A 19,239-nucleotide genomic window follows, 5' to 3' on the forward strand; every position below is an offset into this window, starting at 1 on the left:
CAAATAAAAAATAAATAGCTTTGATTTCTTCTTCTGACAGTTGGGGAATGACTCAAATTCATATACATTTGACTTGGCAAAGGGCTAGCGAGTTCCTGCTCCTTCGGCCTGGAGGACCAGCCCAAGGTGTGTTTACTGGCAAACCCAGACGTGTACCTGTCGGGGCCTTCCTGACCCTCCGGCTCATCTTTTCTTATTGTCCACCCTCTGGGCAAGCTTGGCCCCTAACACAGAGAAGGGAAGAGTCGGGGGCGCCCTGGCACCTCACAGATCCTTCTTCCAGCCCCTTGCAGCTAAGGATGGCTTCATCTTCCGAGTGATGGTTGGCTATCCAGCCTTCCTGCACGACGTGTCCTTCTATGCCTCACTGGAGTTAGACAGAGTCACAGCCTTTGGGCTTGGCGGAGGCCCAAGGAAACCAATCCAAGACGCAGCAGGGAGTGATGCTGCCCGCATACAGACTAGCTGCGCCTGGCCTGGAGAAAGACAAGCCATGAAGGCTAGAATGGCAGCAGAGCCTCGAGCATGTCGGCTCGGCCTCGTGGCCTCTTCTCTTCCACGGAGTCCTGGCGTGGTCCGCAGAGGCCGGGACACACGCAGAGGCCCGAATGACCGCTTTGCCACCTTGTGATGTTCTCTCCCCTCTCCATAGATCTGCCAGGAAGACCATTTTGGGTGCCCGACTGACCGATGGGATCCCCTGTCAGGGCAAAGCCGGGGACCCACTTTGACGTGTCGGTGTCGCTGGTCTCCCCAGTTTCCGCCACTCTTTGGCGGTGGGTTCTCGTCCCCCAGGCTGGGCTCTTTGGGTTTAAGAGCCTGCCGAGGTCATTGCGGGCCGTTCCGCCGCCCAGCCCTCTGCCTCTCAGCCCAGGTAGGGACGAGGCTCCTGGTGGGCTCCTGCTCCGGGGAGTCTCGAGGCTCGTCCGGGCTGCAGGTTCTCAGCTGGAGCGTCAGAAAGTGAGGCTTTGGAGCCGTGTCGGTGGGCCGATCAAGGCAGAGCCAGAGTGCGCTATGGAAGGGAAGGCAGAGCCTTTGGGTTACGGTGAATCGCAAAGGTCTGTCCAGACCAAACCAATGGAGGCCAGATTGGGGGGGAGCAAGAAGTCGGGGTCACGTGCAGCATGCTTCTCTGAGAAGTCGTTCGTCCACCACACGGAGAACTGAGCCGGACCTGGACAGGTGCTGGAGGTTTGGGTGGGCCATTTTCAGAGGAAGAGCTGGAGCTCTCAGGCATCCCCTGAAAACTGCTCGATCCCCCAGGATTCGGGAAATGCCCGCTGGAAGCCCTGCCAGGCGCCCCCCGGAGGCTCACGACGGCCTTGCTGGCCTCTGCGTCCGAAGGGCTCGTCTCTCTAGTTCAGTTTGGCTCCCGGGCGCAGGACAGGGATCCGCAAGGGGGGCCATGTTGGGGGGCTGCGCTGGGGGGCCACATTGGGGGGCCTTATGGCCAGGGCAGCAGCAGCAGGCAGAGGGGGCACGTCGGCTCCTAAGCCTCTCCTCATCCATGGCTTTGAGGCTGGCACCGTTCTGCAGCCCCTGGACAGAGGCAGGGAGGCTCGCTGTGCCCTTGCTGAGGCTGGAGCTGTGAGGCCACCCGACGCCCGATTAGTGTCCCTCTGAAATGTGAGAAGTGGGGAGTCGCCAGCCCCACGGGGTGTGGAGGCCAAGGTCCCGGGTTCAATCCCGACAGCCACTTCTGAGCCATCTGTGGCCCTGGGTAAGTCCCTTCACCCCGCTGCTCCTTGATTCGCACCCCTGCCCCTTCCTGGGCCAGTGAAAGGGGTTGTTTGAGCCAGATGAGGCAGCCGGGTGGGCGGTGCAGTGGGTCTGGAAGTCTCGAATTCAGATCCAGCCGGATACTGCTTTGCTGTGTCACCCTGGGCAGGCTGCTTAACCTCCATCTGTCTTGGTCTCCTGGACTGTAAGATGGGTGCAGTGGTAACCCCAGCCTCCTGGGGTCGCTGCTAGCAGATGACTGTAAAGCACTTAGCGCAGGGCCTGGCACACAGTAGGCGCTTTCTAAGTGCTTCTTCCCTCCCGAGTCTGCCCTGGGATGAAGCGGGTCACTGCAGGCCAAGAGAGCCCCAGAAGGCTTTTGGCAGCCCTTTCCTGGGGCTCCCTGGCGGGGGGGACTCTCGTGAGAGGTCCAGCACGGCCGCTGGGAAACTGGGCTTCGGAGGGGCTGCTTGTTGGCTGCCAAACCAAGAAGGCAGGACCAGCTTGGCCGCCCGGGGGCCCTCCGGCCTGGCCAGATGCCTCCAGAGAGCCCGGTGGAGGGGCACGTGCCCACCTAGGCTGGCCGGCCATCCCGGAGCACGAGGACCCTCCCTCTGCTCTTCCTCGTGGCTAGGGCCCAACCAGAGAGCCTCTGGCTGGCTCCAAGTGGGACAGGCAGGGATGGTGAGCCGGGGCAGCGGGCAGCGGGCACTGAGCACCGGGCAGGGGCAGCGGGCACTGAGCACCGGGCAGTGGACACTGGGCAGTGGCAGCGGGCACTGAGCACCGGGCAGGGGCAGCGGGCACTGAGCACCGGGCAGTGGACACTGGGCAGCGGGCAGCGGGCACTGAGCACCGGGCAGGGGCAGCGGGCACTGAGCACCGGGCAGTGGACACTGGGCAGTGGGGCAGCGGGCACTGAGCACCGGACTCCCAGGACAACTGGGAGCTGGGGCAGAGCTGCTGAGCCCAGCTGGGAGAAGCTTCAAAGCTGGCCCTGCCTGAGGACCTTCTTTTTGGATCCTGGAGGATGACTTGGGAGCCACCTAGGTGGGCCCCCATCCCTTGGGAGTCGCCCCCGGACTCCCATGGAGGCCGAGCCTGGCTCCTGCCTCTCCCTTGGCCCTCTGGGGGGCGCCGTCGCCCCGCCTGGCAGCAGGAGGCTCTTCTGGCTGATCCAGCCCTGAATTCCTTCCTGGGGTGCCAACATCCACCTGCAAGAGGCTGGGCTGGGGAGAGCTGGGAGGTGGAGGTGAAGGACCGGAGCCCGGCTCCCAAGGGTGCCCTCTCTGGCAGGGCTGGGCGGCCCAGGGGGCAGGCCGGGTTGAGACGCGCCTGAGGATTCTGAATTCCTCCTGAGTGGGCTGTGGCTGGGGTTCTAGAGCAGGTGAGGGAGGGGCTGGACCAGAGCTCTGAAATCCCTGCCGGCTTTGGGGTTCCGGGTTCCTCACCCCTACTCGTCCTGCCGCTTCTGTCTTAGCTCGGACTGGCCCTGGCCTGGCCTTCACTCCCCACACTGAGAGGAACGAAGGGAGTGGCTCTCCGGCTACTGGCCACCCTTTAGACATTCACCAGCTGTGTGACCTTGGGCAAGTCACTTACCCTGGAATGACAAACAAGAAAAGCCTGTAGGGGAACAAGCTGGAAATCTGTGCGAGGGTGGGAGGAGGGATGCCCAGACAGGGGATCGGGGCTGTCTAAAGGCCAGTAGGGGCCCTTCCATGGGGTGCCATCTGATGGGCGGCTGGAGTGCTGCACTCCCTGGTTGGATAATTCATCCAGTGACAAGCTGGGCCCCTCGTGGGCTCATTGGCTTCAGGAGAAGCCTGCCCGGGGCCGAGGGGGCAGCCAGAGCAAGGCACCAGTTCGGATGGGGGGGGGGGCAATGGGGAGAAGCAATGAAGGCAGAAGGTTGGGGCTTGGCAGCCAGTGAGGGTCGAGGAGGGATGGAAGACCCGGCTGGGTGCCCCTCAGTTTGTGCTGGAGCTCGGGCTGCGGGACCCCGGCCAAGGCACTCCTCCCGCTTTGCCTCAGTTTCCCCACCTGTCGAACACGCGGAGAAGGGAATGGCGGAGCCCGGAGCAGGGGGGCGGGGAGATGCTGGAGGCCGCCCAGCCGCCCGCCTGCCCCACGCTTCTCCGGCTCCCCGAGGGAGACCCTGGCCGGGCAGGTCCGGGCTGGCAGTCGAATTCCGGGCGGGGTGGGGGCTGTGAGGGACACCTGCGCCTCTCCCGGGCGCGCAGGTGGCCTTGGGGCGCCCGTCCGGGGAGGGCTGGGCGGGAAGGGCGGGGCTGCGACGGGGACCCTGCCGAGGGCCGTCCCTCCCCCTCCCCCCACGGCCCGCCTTTGCCCCAGAAGGCGGCCGGCAGGGAAGTGACTTGGCCAAGGCCACCCGGACCACGCGGGGGGGGGGGGGGGGCGGGCTGGCCCGAGCCCGGGGCGCCCCGGCTTCCCTTTGAGGCTGACTTCACTGAGGAGGGAAATTCCTCCCCCGCCCGCCCGCCCGCCGCTCCGGAGGGCTGGGCAGGAGATGAAACGCGCCGGGGGAGCCGGCCTCCTCCCCGCCCGCCCGCCCCAGCCGGCTTCGGGCTCATTTAAATGTCTGCCCCCGCCCGCCCGCCCGAGTCCTCCCAGCACAGGGGCCGCCCGGCCTCGCCGCTCCCCATGGCCGCGCCGCCGCTGCCGCTGCCGCTGCTGCCGCTGCTGCTGCTGCCCCTGGCGCCGGCCAGCCCGCGAGGATGGAGGTCCTGGGAGCCGTGCACAGGTAGGGGGGCGGCCCGCCCCGCCCCGCCCCGCCTCTGCGCATGTCCGGGACGAGCCCTTCGGCCGCGGGCCGGCCAGCGCGCCCCCCCCGCCCCCCGCAGTGCCCTCGGCGGGAGGGGGGGGGTTGGGGGGGCGGCCGTTACCCAGCATGCCCGGCTCGGGCCGTGCCCAGAGCCTCTCCTGTGCTGGGCTCCTTCTGGCGGCTCGCGCGGGGTCCTGGGTTCAGATCTCGCCTCCCTGCGAGCAGCCTGCTGGGCGGCCTCGGGCTGGTCCTTAGTGCCAGCAGCCCCGGCGCTGCCTGCAGGGACTTTGCGGGGTCCGTGTGTGTGCGTGTGCCGGTGGCCCCGCTTGCCCTCCGGCCGCTTCCCAGCTTCCCGGCAGCCCCCCACGAGCCGAGGTCAACCTCCACGTGGCCTGTTGTCCCCGCGCAGCTCCGTGGGCTCCTAAGGCCGGCCCAGAAAGGCCAAAGCCCAGGCGGAGGGTCGGCAGCGGGCCCCAAAGGGAGGCAGCACTGGCCGTGGCACCAGAAAGCCCAGCTTCAGGGCAGCCCCGATGAAGCGCCCCCCTCCGGCGCAGCGAGAGCCACCCAGGCCAAGCCACGGCGTGAGGGGACGGAGGCCACGGAACTTGGCTTCCAGTTCTGGAGCACCAGGGGAAGCTGTGCTTCCGGAGCCCCATCCAGGCCTTTGGCGGGGGCAGTGGGGCTTCCTGTCAAAAAGGCCCTCCAGCTGGTGGTGTTCAGGGCTTCCTCAGCCCCTTTACCAGGCCACCTTTTCTCTCTAGTAATTTATTAAACACGGTATTTCCTGAGTCAGTCTAGAACACTTTCCCGGCTTATAAGAATTGGGTTCTTCCCGCAGCCATTCCACTGGGTCGTGTTCTCCATCTGCACCCATTTCCCTGTGGTGGCCACGTGAGCTGCATCCCGTCATCCACCCACGTGGTCAGGCAGGCGGCTCTGCTCCCACGGTTCTTCCTGGGGTGCGGATGGTGTGGTTCTGGGTCATCAGCAGGGCCGGCCGGGCTTCTCCTCTGCTGGGGGGGTCCAAACCCAACTTAGGCGGGAGAATGGACACCCTTCTCCCAGCCAAGGCGATGGCCCAAAGACTGGGGGCCGGAAGGGGAGGCGCTCATGGCCCATCTCTGCGCTGCTGACCCGGCAGTCCAGCTTCTTGTGCCCTCTGCGTGGCCAATAGGCCCAGGAGCAGCCCCACCATTGGCCAGGCAGAGACTTGCCCTCAGGTGCCTCAGGCCAGGAGCTGGGCCCTTCCCCAGGGAAGAAGCCTCTGGGTGGGTTAGAGCCCCGAGCTGGGAGGGGCACTAGCAGTCCCTGCCCGGTTTGGAGGCCGAAAAGAAGGCCCACAGGGGGGAGGGGCAGCCGGGTCAGGCTCTCATTTTGAACCTCCCGGCCAGCAAGCTCTGGCCAGTGGAGCTCTGCGAAGCTCAAATGTGGGGGGACTTTGAGATCATTCCAGAAAGCCCCCCTTTACCGTCCTTCGATGCCTCCTTGGGACCTGTGGGGTCACTGATAAACGCCCCCGCCCTGAGCCTGCGCTTCACGTGGGGCTTCTCCTGGCAAAGACCCTGGAGCCGCTGGCCATCGCCTTCTCAGGCCCATTTGACAGACGGGGAAACCGAGGCCAACAGGGCGAAGCATCTTGCCCAGCTCACCAGCCAGTGAGTGTCTGAGGCCAGGTCTGAGGCCAGGTCTGAACGGAGACGGTCTGGCGCCACCCACTGCCCCAGGCTCGAGCTGAGGGCTACACAAAGGGGCCAAAGGCTGCGCCTGCCCTCAGGGAGCTCAGGGTCCTTGGGCCCGCCCTATCCTGGGACACCAGCAGAGGCCTTCCTGCCTCTCCCCAGCCTTTCATCCGCTACAAAGAGGTGTCGAAGGCCGGCCTGGATGGCGAAATGGTGACAGGCTGCGAGGCCAGCTGGCCCGGCTGTGGCTGTGGCTGTGGCTCTTCCGCTCCCGCTTCCGCTTGGAGAGCCGCCAAGGGCTTGCCTCATGCCACGGGCAGGTAGGGCGGCTCCGTCTGTTCTGAGGACGGTTACCAACACGCCCCTGCCGGCCCCCCGGCTGCCCCCAGGACCCTCCTTCCCAGCTGGCAGCCCCGGCACACCCGAAGGTGACCCCGCGCCCTCCGGGCGTGGTCTGCCGGACCTTCAGCTCTGCTCCTCCTCCTCGGAGCCACCCAGCAGAGCACGCAGGGCCGCCGGAGAGGGGAGGGGCCAAGGCCGGACCTCGGCTCCCATGGGGCAGTCGGGGCGGTCCCAGAGCCGGCGTTCACCCGGTTCTCCAAGGGTCCGAAGCACGTGGCCGCCCTGGGGGACTCCCAGCTGCAAGTGAGGAAGGAGGCAGAGAGCAGGCCCGTGACTCGTCCAGGGTCACCCGGCTGGGAAGTCTCTGGGGAAGGAGCCCAGTCCCAGGGCGTGGCTCCAGGACATGCCCAGCCGGCTGGGCCCCGGGATGGAGGCGGCTGCCGGGGCGCTCCGAGCCCTTCTAGGAGGCAGAAGAGCTGGGTGCCCCCGAAGCTGGAGTCTGGCCCTTTGGCTGGGGGGTCCGTGGGGTCCGTGGCCCCTCCTGGGAGGCCCTCGTGAGCATTGCCTGGGCTTGAGGGGGGGCGGCGTGTGGTCCAGGGGGTGGAGCACTGCGCCTGGCTCCTAACTTTCTGGCTGGGTGACCCTGGCCAAGTCATTGCCCCGTCCTCTGCCTCAGTTTCTTCATATGTGAAAGGGACGACCACGATGCCACCTCCCAGGCTATTTGTGGCAGCCCTGCAGGGAACCTCTGGTGGAGCAGCTCCCTCCCTCCCTCCCTCCCCTTTGGGGAGGGGGAGGCCCTTGGCCCCACCCTGCAGCAGACCGGAAGCAGAGGCGGCAGGGGCGTGGCCGCCCATCTCCAGCACCCCGGAGGGGTGGGGCTTGGCTCCGAGGCTCCCTGGTGAGATGACCCTGGGCGAGTCATTTCTCCCCATTGCCACCCTTCTTCCCTTGACAGAGGAGGAGGCTTGAAACCAAGAGCCAGGCCTGGGACGGGTTTCGAGGGGCCCATGCACTTCATTGTCGGGAGAGCCTGGGGGCGGCGGGCGGGGGGGGGGGGGGGGGGGCAGAGCCTGGGGTTCAATAGCAGGATGTCTGGCCACAGGAGGCGGAGCAGCAGGTCAGGCCTGGCAGCAGGAGGGGCCCGGGCCGAGCTGGGCAAGCTGACTGAGCCGCTGGGTGGGGGCGAGAGCAGGGCTGAGGGGTGGGGGAGGGGCGAGGGTGCCGTCACCCTCCTCGGGCTTCCTCCGCGCCTCTCGTGGGTCCTCCGGGTTCTGGCTCCGCCTCCCCTTTGCTTTGTCGCTTCACGAGCCCACAAAACGGTGCCAACCAAACGTGGGCCGCCTGCCTGGAGCAGCCCCTTCTGAATGCGGGAAGCCTGGGAGATCCCAGAAACAAGAGCGGCTGAGTTCGAGGCACGCCAAGCAAGTGTGGGCCGTGGCGGGGAAGCCCTGCCGAGCCTCCGTTGGCCGCCGCCCCCCCCCCCCCCCCCCCCCCCCCCCCGTGGCTGCTGCCTGATGGGACGTTCCCGGAGCGGCTTGGCGTGGCAGACGACAGGCGTTCCTGGGAAACGTGGACGTCTTGGGAAGGGTCCGAAGGCCACGTGGCCCCTGAGGTGCAGCTTCCGCGGACTTTCCCACAGCGAGCGCACACCGATGGGTCACCAGGGACTGGCAAGGACTCTCTCAAGGTCTCTCTGAGGAAGCTGGTGCCGGACCAAGAAGAGCTGGGGCGAATCACAGGCACCCCAAAGAAATGGGGGACCATCAAGTCCATGGGGTGGTCCGTGCACAAGGCTGCCCACCGTCAGGCCCTCCGCGGTGGCTCGTGCCTTCTGGGCACCCTCAGCCACTGCCTCCGCCCAGGCCAGGAGGGGCCCCGCCTGTTACCCAAGCAAAGAGGCCCCATGCAGGGCCCCACCCTTCAGGCACCTGGGCGCATTCAGCGGGGGACAGAAGGCTGGGAGCTTGACTCTGGGGTGCCGTCAGCTGGAGGCCCCAGAACACAGGGGGAAGGAGAGGCCTTTCAGGTCCAGCTCTACAACCCTCCATAGCTCCCTTTTACTGGCAGCCTCCTGAAGGCCAGAAGGGGCCCCAGACGTGTAGTCTTCCCCAAAGGCCGAGGCCTTTGGACCGAAATCTGGGACGTTTGGAAGGGAGAAGACCTTTGGGGAAGGACCGTGAGGCCGTTGGCGATGCTGGGGGGAGATTGTGTGTGCATCTCGCAGACATCCTCACCTCAGTGCTCTCTGTCTGTTTGTCCGTCTGCCCCAGAGAGAGGAGGGAGTCACCAGGACAGAGTAGTGTAGAGGGAGAAGAGCAGCAGCCCCGGAGAGGACTTTAGGAACACCCACAGTTCCAGTGTCTTGATGACCCACCGTAGCTGGCGAGCCAGCTGTATTCTAAAACGGAGGGGCGGCTGCAGATCGGAGAAGGCTGCTTCCCTGCAGCCCTAAGAAGACTGGCAGCCAAATGGCAGAGGTCAGCAAGCCAGCCAGTGGGGGAAGGGAGTGTCAATGGCTTTTCCAAGGGATTTGGCCAAGAAAGAAAGGAGCTGCGGAGACTGGGGGGGGGGGGGGGGAAGGGGAGGGAGAGTCCAATGAAGGTTTCTCTTAATGATTAGGGGAGCCTGACATGGTGCTCCAAAGGAGGGGGTGGGCTGGAGCCCCCTCCAAAGCACACAAAATGGCCATGGAAAGGTGACATGGAGGGATGCTGGAAAGGGCTTTTGAGCTAAAGAGGGTAAAGCAAAAGAGAAAAGACTCGAGGAGGAGGTCTGGAGTCATCGTCTCTGTGGGCAGTGAGATAGGGAAGGGGTCAGCCTTTAAGCAGCCTAGCTGGGCCCCCTGCCAAAACTGAGCTCCCTCGGCTGCTCTCAGACCCTTTGGCGGCCTTGGCTTTGGGTGTTCAGATTTCCCATTTATTTTGAACAGCCTCTCAAACACACAAGGTCAGCAGGAAGATGCCAAGCTCTTTCCATACCAGACGAGGTCCCCAAACCAAGGCAGGCCAGTGAGAAAACGCCCCTTCCACATGCCCTGGGAATTCCTGTTTCCTTTTGGCATCGGATTGCTCAGAGCGGTTGCTGGAACACTGCTCTTGCTCCGCACAGTGATCTGGTTCTTCCTTCATTTTACCCAGTTCTTCGGGAGCCTCTGCCCTCGCCATCCTTCCTGCCCCAACTTGTTTGGCCCTCCCGATTAGTGAACGTCCCCTCCATGCTAATTCTTTGCCACCCCCAGAAAGCTGCTAGAAGTTTTCTTTACAGAGAGGTCCTTTTCCTTCAAAAAAAGACCTAGTTGGAGTAGACCTACCTAGTGCTATTTCTGGGTCAAAGGGATTTCCAGCCCTTTGGGCCTCGCTCTGATTGTTCTCCTGCACAGCTAGACCAGCTCACACTCCACCAAGGGTTCCCCAGTGTACCTATTTTCCCTCATTCCCTCCAGCAGTTGGCATTAAAAAAAAATGCTTGCTTTTTGTCCTAATAACAGGCTAGGACAGAAAGGCAAGGGCTAGTCAATGAAGTTAAGAGACTTGCCCAGGGTCACACAGCTAGGAATGATGTAAGGCCAGATTTAAACCCAGGCTCTCCTGACGGCAGGACCTAGAGTTGTTTACATTTGCCTTTCTTTGATCAATAAAGCATTTTTCATGACTACAGTCACTCCGGTAGGCCTATGATGGCTTTGATTTCTTCTGAAAACTACCTGCTTATATCCTCTGACCATTTATCAATTGGGGAATGACTCATGTTTTTATAAATTGGACTCAATTCTTTTTTCAGTTTATATTTGAGAAATGAGGCCTTTATCAGGGAAACTTAATGGAAATTCTTTTATTATTTCATTTATCGGTGGTACATTTTAATGAATTAATTTGTTTGTTTATTTTTTAAGTTTTGGAAATTTTTATTTAATTAAGAAAATGTTTCCATGGTTACATGATTCATGTTCTTCCCTCCCCTCCCATAGCCGATGCGCAATTCCACTGGGTTTTACATGTGTCCTTGATCCAGACCTATTTCTATGCTGTTATTATTTGCATTAGGGTGATTGTTTAGAGTCCACATCCCCAATCATATCCCCATTGACCCATGTGATGGAGCAGTTGTTTTTCTTCTGTGTTTCTGCTCCCACAGTTCTTTCTCTGGATGTGGATACATTCTTTCTCATAGATCCCTCAGGGTTGTTCTGGGTCACTGCTTTGTTACTAGTAAAGAAGTCAGTTACATTCAATTGTATGTGTGGTACATTTTACCAAAATGTAGTTTTCCTGATTATCTCCTTTAATTAGGTCTGTTGTTGCTTTTATGCAGGCAGGTGGCCCAGTGGATAGAGTGCCAGGCTCAGAGTCAGGAAGACTCAGCTTCTCGAGTTCAAATCTGGCCTTAGACATTCTCTGTCTGACCCTGGGGCAAGTCACTTAACCTTGTTTGCCTCAGACCCATTCCTAGGGTCATGCTGAGGCAGATACAATTGAACAAGAACAGCAACAACTAACTTTTGTTTTTGCTTTGTCTGAGATCACAATTGCTATGCCTGCCCTTTTTTTTAGTTCAGCTGAAGCATGATAGATTCAGCTCTAGCCCCGTATTTTAAAAGCTTTGTGTGTATTTCTTTATGTTTCAAGTGTGCCTCTTATAAGCAACATATTGTTTGCTTCTAGTTTTGAATTCATTCTCTCTTCCTATTTTATGGGTGAGCACATTCCCTTTACATTCACAGTTCTGGTTACATCCCATTTTCTTGTTTGTCCTCTTCTTTTATTCTGTCCCATCTCAAAAATTTGCTTTGCTTCTAACCATTGCCTCTCTTAATCCACTCTCCCTTTTATCATCTCCTCCTTTCTTTTATTCCCTTCCCCTCCTATTTCCCCATTGGGTATGATGGATTCCTATATCCAACTGAGTGTATATTTAGTCTTTCCTTTCTGAACCACTTCCAATGAGTGTGAGGTTCAATCATTGCTTGCCACTCCTCTCCATTTCCCCCTCCCCACAAAGCTCTCCTTGAATGTCTCTTTTATATGAGATAACTTTCCTCCTCTTTCCTCTCCCATATTCATTTCCCCAGTGCATCCATTCTTTTTTAGGTCATTCTAAAATAATCAACTCACACTCATGTCCTATGTCTATATAGACTCCTTTTAACTGATAGAGTTCTTAGGGATTACATGTGTCATCTTCCCATATAGGGATGTAAACAATTTAACTTTATTGAGTCTGTTATGATTTCTCTTTCATGTTTACCTTTTTTATACTTCTTGAACCTTGTGTTTGAATGTCAGATTTTTCTATCCAACTCTGCTCTTTTCCTTAGGATTGTTTGAAAGCCCTCTGTTTCATTAAGTTTTTATTTATCTTTTCTCCTGATGGACTCTCCTCAGAATCACTGTGTAGGTTATTTCTTGATTGTAATCCTAACTCCTGTACCTTCCAGAATATTCCACTCCTTTAACGTGGAAGCTGTTAAACCCTGTGTGATCCTAACTATGGCTCCATAATAGTTTAATTCTTTCTTTCTGGCTGCTTTCAACATTTTCTACATGACCTGGTAGTTCTAATTTGGCTATAATATTCCTAAGAGTTTTCATGTTGGAATCTCTTTTAGGACATGATTGGTGGATTATTTCAATTTCTATTATGCAATTTCAATCTAAGATATTGGGACAGTTTTCCTTTACAATTTATTGAAATATGATGTCTGGACTTTTTTTTTCTTTAACATGGCCTTCAGGTAGTCCAATAATCCTCAAATTATATCTCCTTGGTCTCTTCCAGATAAATTTTTCCATAGGGATATTTCATTTTCTTCCATTTTTCATTCTTTTGTTTTATTGTTTCTTGTTATCTCCTGGAGTCATTAGCTTCCACTTGCTTAATTCTAATTTTTAAGAACTTATTTACTTCAGTGAGCTTTTATACTTCTTTTCCCATTTGGCCAGTTCTGCTTTTTTTCTGAGTTCATCAGGGAATTTTTGTGCTTCTTTCATGGTTAGGCCAATTTTGTTTCTTAAGGCCTTATTTTCTTTGGCATTTTTTCTTCCTCTTTTACCAGACTGTTAATTTCCTTTCATAATTTTCTTGTCTCTCTCTTGTTTCTTTTTCTCATTTTCCTCTACTACTCTGTTTTCTTTTCTTTTTTCCAGATCACATTGATACAAATTTCTTCAATAATTGTTTTCTAACATTTTGCAATCCATGTTTGCTCCTTCCCTCCCTGAGACAGTGGGTAATAATACAATATGGATTGTACATGTGTTACTATACAATATGCATTTCCACGTTCATTATGTTGTGAAAGAAGACACGTATCCCACCAGAGAAAAATTCATGGAGGAAATAGAGGGAGAAGCGGTATGCTTTGCTCTGCATTCAGTCTCCATCAGTTCTTGTAGCCTTTTCCGTCAGGAGTCCCTTGCAGCTGTCCTGGATCCTTGCCTTGTGGATGAGAGGCAAGTCGTTCCCAATCGATCGTTGTACTTTCTTGCTGCTGCTGCTGTGTCCAGTGCTCTGCTTTGGCTCACTTCACTTTGCACCACTTCATAGAAGTCTTTCCGAGTTGTTTGGGTTTCGCCCTGTTCATCGTGTCTTATGACACACTCGTTTCCCATCACCATCCTGTGCCACCGCTTGCTCAGCCATTTTGATGAACGTCCGAGGAGTGCGCAGTTTGAGGGCGCGCGAGGCCTGCTTCTCAGGTTACTTTTAATCTCATCCTCTGAGCGCGCTTTGAGCACTGGTCAAAGGGAGATGCTCTGTGTCTTCTTGTGCCATTACTGAGGTCCTCATTTCCCTCCTAGTGCCGTCTGTTGTGCCCATCTTTGCATCGTGCCTCAGGAAAGAGCTAAGGAGGGTGTTCCCAAGCCGGAGCTTTGGCAGCCAGGGGTGTCTCCCTCTAGGTGTCAGAGGGGATTTGTGTGCCCCAGTGATGGCTCTCTTTTGTGGGCCAGGAGACCCTCAGAATCGGCTTGGCGAAGCTGGGCTTGGGGATCCCTGAACAGGAACCCTTTAAAGCTCCTCCAGACTGAGAAAGGAGGGCCTCCAGGGAGCGCGCCCACCACTGCCTTCCCCCACCTTCCACCCTACTAACGTGGGACTCTTGGAGGGCACCGAGAGCCGGTGGTTCCCATCCTGTGGCTCCTCACCCCTCTGGATGCTTGGAAGTGTTCAGTGTAGGGAGAGGGAGATTGCCAGGCATTCCAGCCCCAGAAGGAAGAGCTTTAGAACTCAGGGCAGCGAAAGAAAGAGAGAGAGAAATGGATGTGGAGCCGCCTCAGTCAGGCCCATTTATTAGCTGGCAGGGAGTGCTTCTTGCCAAGGCAGATGAGCAGCCAACAAGGCTTGAGAGAGGAGAGCCACCGGGCTAAGTGGGCGCCGAGCAGGACCTCTGCTCCAGGGCTTTCAGGGAGGGGCTGGAGGCTCCTGTTGACCAGATCAGAATCGCAGAGAAGGCACTCAGCAGGGCTGGCCCCGATGACCCAAGTCGGGATTCTCAGTCTGGCTGCACCCTTGTTAGGAGCAGCAGGAGGGGGCACAGGAGGGTCTGCACACAAGGGTGGTGTAGGAAGCTGGCTGGCAGCAGGAGACCTGGCAGGCCGAGGCCCCACAGGCCACAGGCTTGGTGCACACGGGCACACACACCACGGGTTTGCAGCAGACGGGCACGCAGCAAGCAGACTGGCAGGGGCTGGACACACAGAAGGAGGGGCTGCAGGAACTGGCCTGGCAGGGGCTGGACAGAGAGCAGGTGGCCTGGCAGGGGCTGGACACACAGCAGGACGGGCTGCAGGAACTGGCCTGGCAGGGGCTGGACACAGAGCAGGTGGCCTGGCAGGGACTGGACACACAGCAGGACGGGCTGCAGGAACTGGCCTGGCAGGGACTGGACACAGAGCAGGTGGCCTGGCAGGGGCTGGACACACAGCAGGAGGGTGAGCAGCTGCCACCCCCACAGACTGCCTGGCAGCTGGGCACCACAGGGCACAGTGGGCGGCACAGCAGGGTCACACAGCAGGCTGGGCGGCAGCACACGGGCATGGAGCAGGGAGGCTGGCAGCCAGTGGAGCAGCTGGTGTGGCACATGGTGGCTGGGCTGGGGGGCCTTTCGGGAGAGGAGCGGAGGAGGCAGGACGGGCTGTGGATGGCTCCTTGAGTGCAGGGGAGGCTTTTATAGCCCTCAGCAGAGTGAGCGAGCCAGCGGGTGGCTTTTCTTCCTCCTCCTTGTTTGCTCCGTGCTGCCTGCCAACACCTCATTACGCTGACGGCCAACGTCCTGTGAGGGGTGACTCAGAGCCCCCGCATGGGCTTCGGGGGACAATTTGCACCTCCATTTGCCAGGCTTCGTTTGCGTCTTGGCACAGGCAGGCAGAGATGACTCTTGGCCAGGCCCCTGCCCGCCCCGGGCTCTCAGCAGAACGCCCGCCCGTCGGACAGGGCTCTGGTCTGGGTACCCCATGAAGGCCTCGGCTGACTTGTCTTTCTGAAGTGCCACCACGGCTAACAGTGCCAGCCAAGGGGCCCGGCTTGCTGGACTCGCTCCTTCCTCTGGCTCTCCCGCTGCCCTGGGGGGCCCCTCTTTTCCCCGTCCATCAGGCCTCTTGGCTTCGTGCTGCTCTTTTCTCCTCCCGCCGCCGTCCCTCTGTCCCTCCTCTTGCCCACAAGACAGCCAGAAAAGGGGAGGAAGAGCTGCCAGATTCTGCCCCCTATTTAGTCTGACAGCATCAGTCCAGCCTTTGGCTCCTGCAGGCCGTGTGGCCCGTCAGCGTCTCGGCCGTTCCCTCTCTGCCACTCTCCCTCCTGAGTCTTCGGTGACTCCAGCTGTCCAGTCAGTCACTGGGGGGTTCTTTGCCTTTTGTAACTGGTCGTGTTTTTAGGGCAACACTGTGAGCTAAACTACAATCCTGCTTTGGCTCCCCTCCCTCGGGAGCCCTTTAGATGAGGATTCCCAGGGCTCCTAGCTCGGATTTTTGGCTTGGCGTCAGTCCTGGGTATCGGTTCAAGGTGGAAGAGCAGGGCAGGCTTGGCAGAGAGGGCGAAGTGACTCGCACAGGGTCACACAGCTAGGAAGTGTCTGAGGCCAGATTGGAACCCAGGACCTCCCATCTTCAGGAGAACTGGCTGCAATCCACCAGGCCACATCCTCCCCGGTGGTCTCTGAAACAGTCTTCTTCCTCACTCCTTACGGCTCAGTAATAGTCACCTCCCTGCACTGCGGTGCTTCAGCCTTTCCCCACTGGATGCACGCACACCCTAAGCTACTTGTACGTGCCCAAGACCTCTTCACCTTCCTTGCATGCCTCTGGGCCGAGGGCTTGGGCAGCTCTGTAACTTTGGGGGTGCAGCTTGGAATCATGCTTGTCCCTGGGTACAGCCCCCCCAAGCCCGGCATCGTCAGTGTGCCTGTGTGCCCACGGCCCCTCCAGCTCTGCTGCTCCTCTTCTTGCCATCTCTGCCGGACTCTGAGTGTGTGGCAGTTGCAGCGGAGCCTCTGAGCTGCTGCTGTCTGCATTTCTTTGCTGTTCAGAGCCTTTCCCTAGAGGATGACACACAGCCTGGGCTTCTGCCCTTCAGTTCACCCCTGTGGCCTGTTCCCCAACTGCAGGGTGGTTTTCCTGCTGTGAATCACACTTCTTGCCAAATCTTAGTCCGTTCTTGGCCTCCAGAATCAAAATCCAGGATCTTCAAGTTGCCATTGGAAGGACAGACAAAAAGCCTTAGGATCTGGGTTCCAGTCTCACTTCTTCCGCTTCTGTTTCACCTTGGGCAAGATGTGGGCTTTACTTGTTGCATCTGTGAAATGGTGGAGTAGGTGCCTGCCAACCCAGTCTAATAGTCTATTCCTGTCTCCTGCCTGACGGGTGATCAGAGTCCCTGGAGCAAGCCTGGGATCCTCTCTTCCTCCCCATGTTTCTTGTGGGATGTCCCTTCCTGTGATGGCATCATTGCTTTCCCCCTCCCTGAAGTCAGGGCTGCCTTTTGGCCTCACTGGATGCTAGCGTCAGTGCTGTGAGGAGCCTGGGAGACACATTCCCCTCTCTGTGGTAGTATGGACCCATTCCCTCTTTGGTGAGGGGGCACTGATCTTCTCCACACTGGGAAGTCAGAGCTTGTGATTCCTAGAAAGAAAAGGCTCTGCACAGGAGGAAGGGCGATTGGTGGCTGTGCTTTGAGAGAGGACTTGGAGGTGGGGGGAGATGATGCTGGATGTTGGACCCGTCTCAGAGTGGCCAATAGCCACACAGAACCAAGCCCCACCTGATCCCTTGACTCCTACTAGAGCCTGCAACCCAGAGAGCAGATTCTGCCAGCTCTTGGCTTTGGAGATCTGGTGTGAGCCCAGCCAGCCTTTAGAATTCGTCTCTTCTCCCGTGTGGTTGGATCGGCTCTCGTCCTTAGAATGGCCGATCATTGTTGGCTGCCACCTTCGAGTGCTGAGACTGAGAATCGATTTTCTGAAAATCTTATTTAATTTAGAATATTTATTATTTAATAATATTAATTTAGAATATTTTTCCATGGTTACATGATTCGTGTTCTTCCCCTCCCCTCCTCCCATCCCCCCTCCCATAGCCAATGAGCAATTCCACTGGGTTTTACATGTGTCCTTGATCCAGACCTATTTCTATGCTGTTACTATTTGCATTAGGGTGATTGTTTAGAGTCTACATCCCCAATTATGTCCTCATCAACCCATGTGATCAGGCAGGTGTTTTTCTTCTGTGTTTCTGCTCCCACAGTTCTTTCTCCTAAGTTCCTCTGGATTGCCCTGGGTCATTGCACTGCTGCTAGTAGAGAAGTCAGTTACACTTGATTGTGCTACAATGTATCCGTCTCTGTACAATGTTCTGGTTCTGCTCCTTTCACTCTGCATCAGTTCCTGGAGGTCGTCCCAGTTCACATGGAATCCCTCCAGTTCATCATTCCTTTGAGCACAATAGTATTCCATCCCCAACAGATACCACAATGTGTTCAGCCATTCCCCAATCGAAGGGCTTCCCCTCATTTTCCAATTTTTTTTTTCCCACCACAAAGAGTGCAGCTGTGAATGTTCTTGTTCAAGTCTTTTTCCTTATTATCTCTTTGGGGTACAAACTGAGCTGTACTATGACTGGGTCAAAGGGCAGACAGTTTTTTAGTGCCCTTTGGGCCGAGGCTGAGAATCTAGGCTGAGGGCTTCCTCGCTGGATGGCAGGAAGGGTTCTTGCCCTAGACTAGAGATGTTCACCCTCCCTGGCTACTACCACGTGTCCTGCTTCCTTTTTCTAGACAGAGCATCCAGCACTTTAGGACCCCACTTGGGGTTTCTTGGCAAAGATGCCAGACTTGTCGGCCATTTCCTTCTCTGCCTTTTTATAGCTAAGGTCCTCAGGCAAACAGTGAAGTGACTTGCCCAAGGTCACACAGCTCAATTTGAATGTGGGTTCTCCTGATTCCAGGCCCAGTGCTCTACCCACTGCCCCACTTCGCTGCCCTTCCCTTGGCTGTTGGCTAGAATGTCCTGCTCTGCCAAGGTGGGACAGATGCCAAATCCCATTTTCTGTGCCACCTTTCCTTGCACTTTTTTCTGTCAGACGGAATAGAAATCTGGACTAGAATGGCACATGCATCATAAGGCAGATCTGGTGTTGGAACCTGGATCTTCTGAGATTGAGTCCTTTTTTCTGCCACTGAGATGGGCAGCAAAGTGACAGAACCCTTCAGCTGGAAGGTGGCTGGAATCTCAACCCAGGCAAGGAGCTGGCAGCATCTGCTCCTACCATCCTGCAGCTCTGGAGGTGAGAGCAGTGGAGACACCCAAAGGGTTGGCTCTGGTAGGGAGGTACCAGGCAGAAACCTTCCTGGTGTGGGGAATCTCTCCTTCCTAGGGCAGCCCATGCCACTCCTGGTGCCCGACTGTCTCCAAGACCAAACCTTGGTGTGGGAAATAAAGGGCAAAATCTCCTTAGAGGCTGCTCTGCGCAGTCTGCTTTCCATGAAGGGAGCCACAGCAGAGAGCACAACGGGTTGGAAAGTGAGGAAGGTTTGTCTGCCGCTGATGGGAGGTGAGGCCACCAGAAAGGGGGAGCGAGCAGGTGCCCGGCGGGAAGCCCCACAGGGAGAACCAGGGGGGAATGCACAGAATTTGGGCAGAGGCTGGAGTCTTTGGGGAGGCTTTGTCCACACACGGAAGCTTCTAGGAGCCCCAGTGTGGCAGGATCTGGCCAGTGGGTGTTGCCCCTCAGCCCAGGCACCACGTGCCACACCAGCTGCTCCCGTGGCTATCAGCCACCCTGCTCTGCCCCGTTGGGAGGATTGCCCATCCTTGCTGCCACTCAGCCTCCTGTGTGAGCTGCCCTGTGCCCTATTGTGCCCAGCTGCCAGGCAGTCTGGGGAGCTGGCAGTGGCTCCCCCTCCTGCTGGGGAAGCAGCCCCTGCCAAGCTACCTGCTGCTGGGCTGCTCCCTGCAGCCCCACCTGTTGCCTCCCTGTTTGCTGTACGCTCGGCCTCGCCAGCAGCCCTGTGGCTAGCTGGCTGGTGTCCGTTCTCCTCATGTGCGGGTCACCCGGGCAGGCGGGTGGACATACATGTGGCGCAGTATGAGCCGGGGTGGGGTGGTTCAGGGCAGAGCTCTGCATGATCCAGGCGAGACGTGTGCAGGACACAGTGCTCAGCTGGAGTAACGGCTGCCACGACCTCGTGCCCCGCAGTACTGGTGCCCCCCCTTCCTTCCCTGTC

General features: G+C 58.0%; 1 protein-coding gene across 1 annotated transcript; it reads right to left on the reverse strand.

Annotated features, from left to right (window-relative positions):
• Nucleotides 1-13,788: 13,788 nt before the first annotated feature.
• LOC100619156 (keratin-associated protein 10-2-like) lies at nucleotides 13,789-14,607 on the reverse strand. The gene has a single exon (XM_016429680.2). It carries the CDS (start codon nucleotides 14,605-14,607, stop codon nucleotides 14,038-14,040), a length of 570 nt encoding a protein of 189 aa, XP_016285166.2. The 3' UTR covers nucleotides 13,789-14,037.
• Between the last annotated feature and the right edge of the window lie 4,632 nt (nucleotides 14,608-19,239).

The sequence above is a fragment of the Monodelphis domestica genome, chromosome 2 (genome assembly GCF_027887165.1).
Source record: "Monodelphis domestica isolate mMonDom1 chromosome 2, mMonDom1.pri, whole genome shotgun sequence".
In the NCBI taxonomy this organism is placed as follows: domain Eukaryota; kingdom Metazoa; phylum Chordata; class Mammalia; order Didelphimorphia; family Didelphidae; genus Monodelphis; species Monodelphis domestica.

Coding starts and splice junctions, on each gene's coding strand:
- LOC100619156 (XM_016429680.2), bottom strand. CDS start 14,607: ATGTGCCACACCAGCTGCTCCACTGGCTGCCAGCCTCCCTGCTCCATG.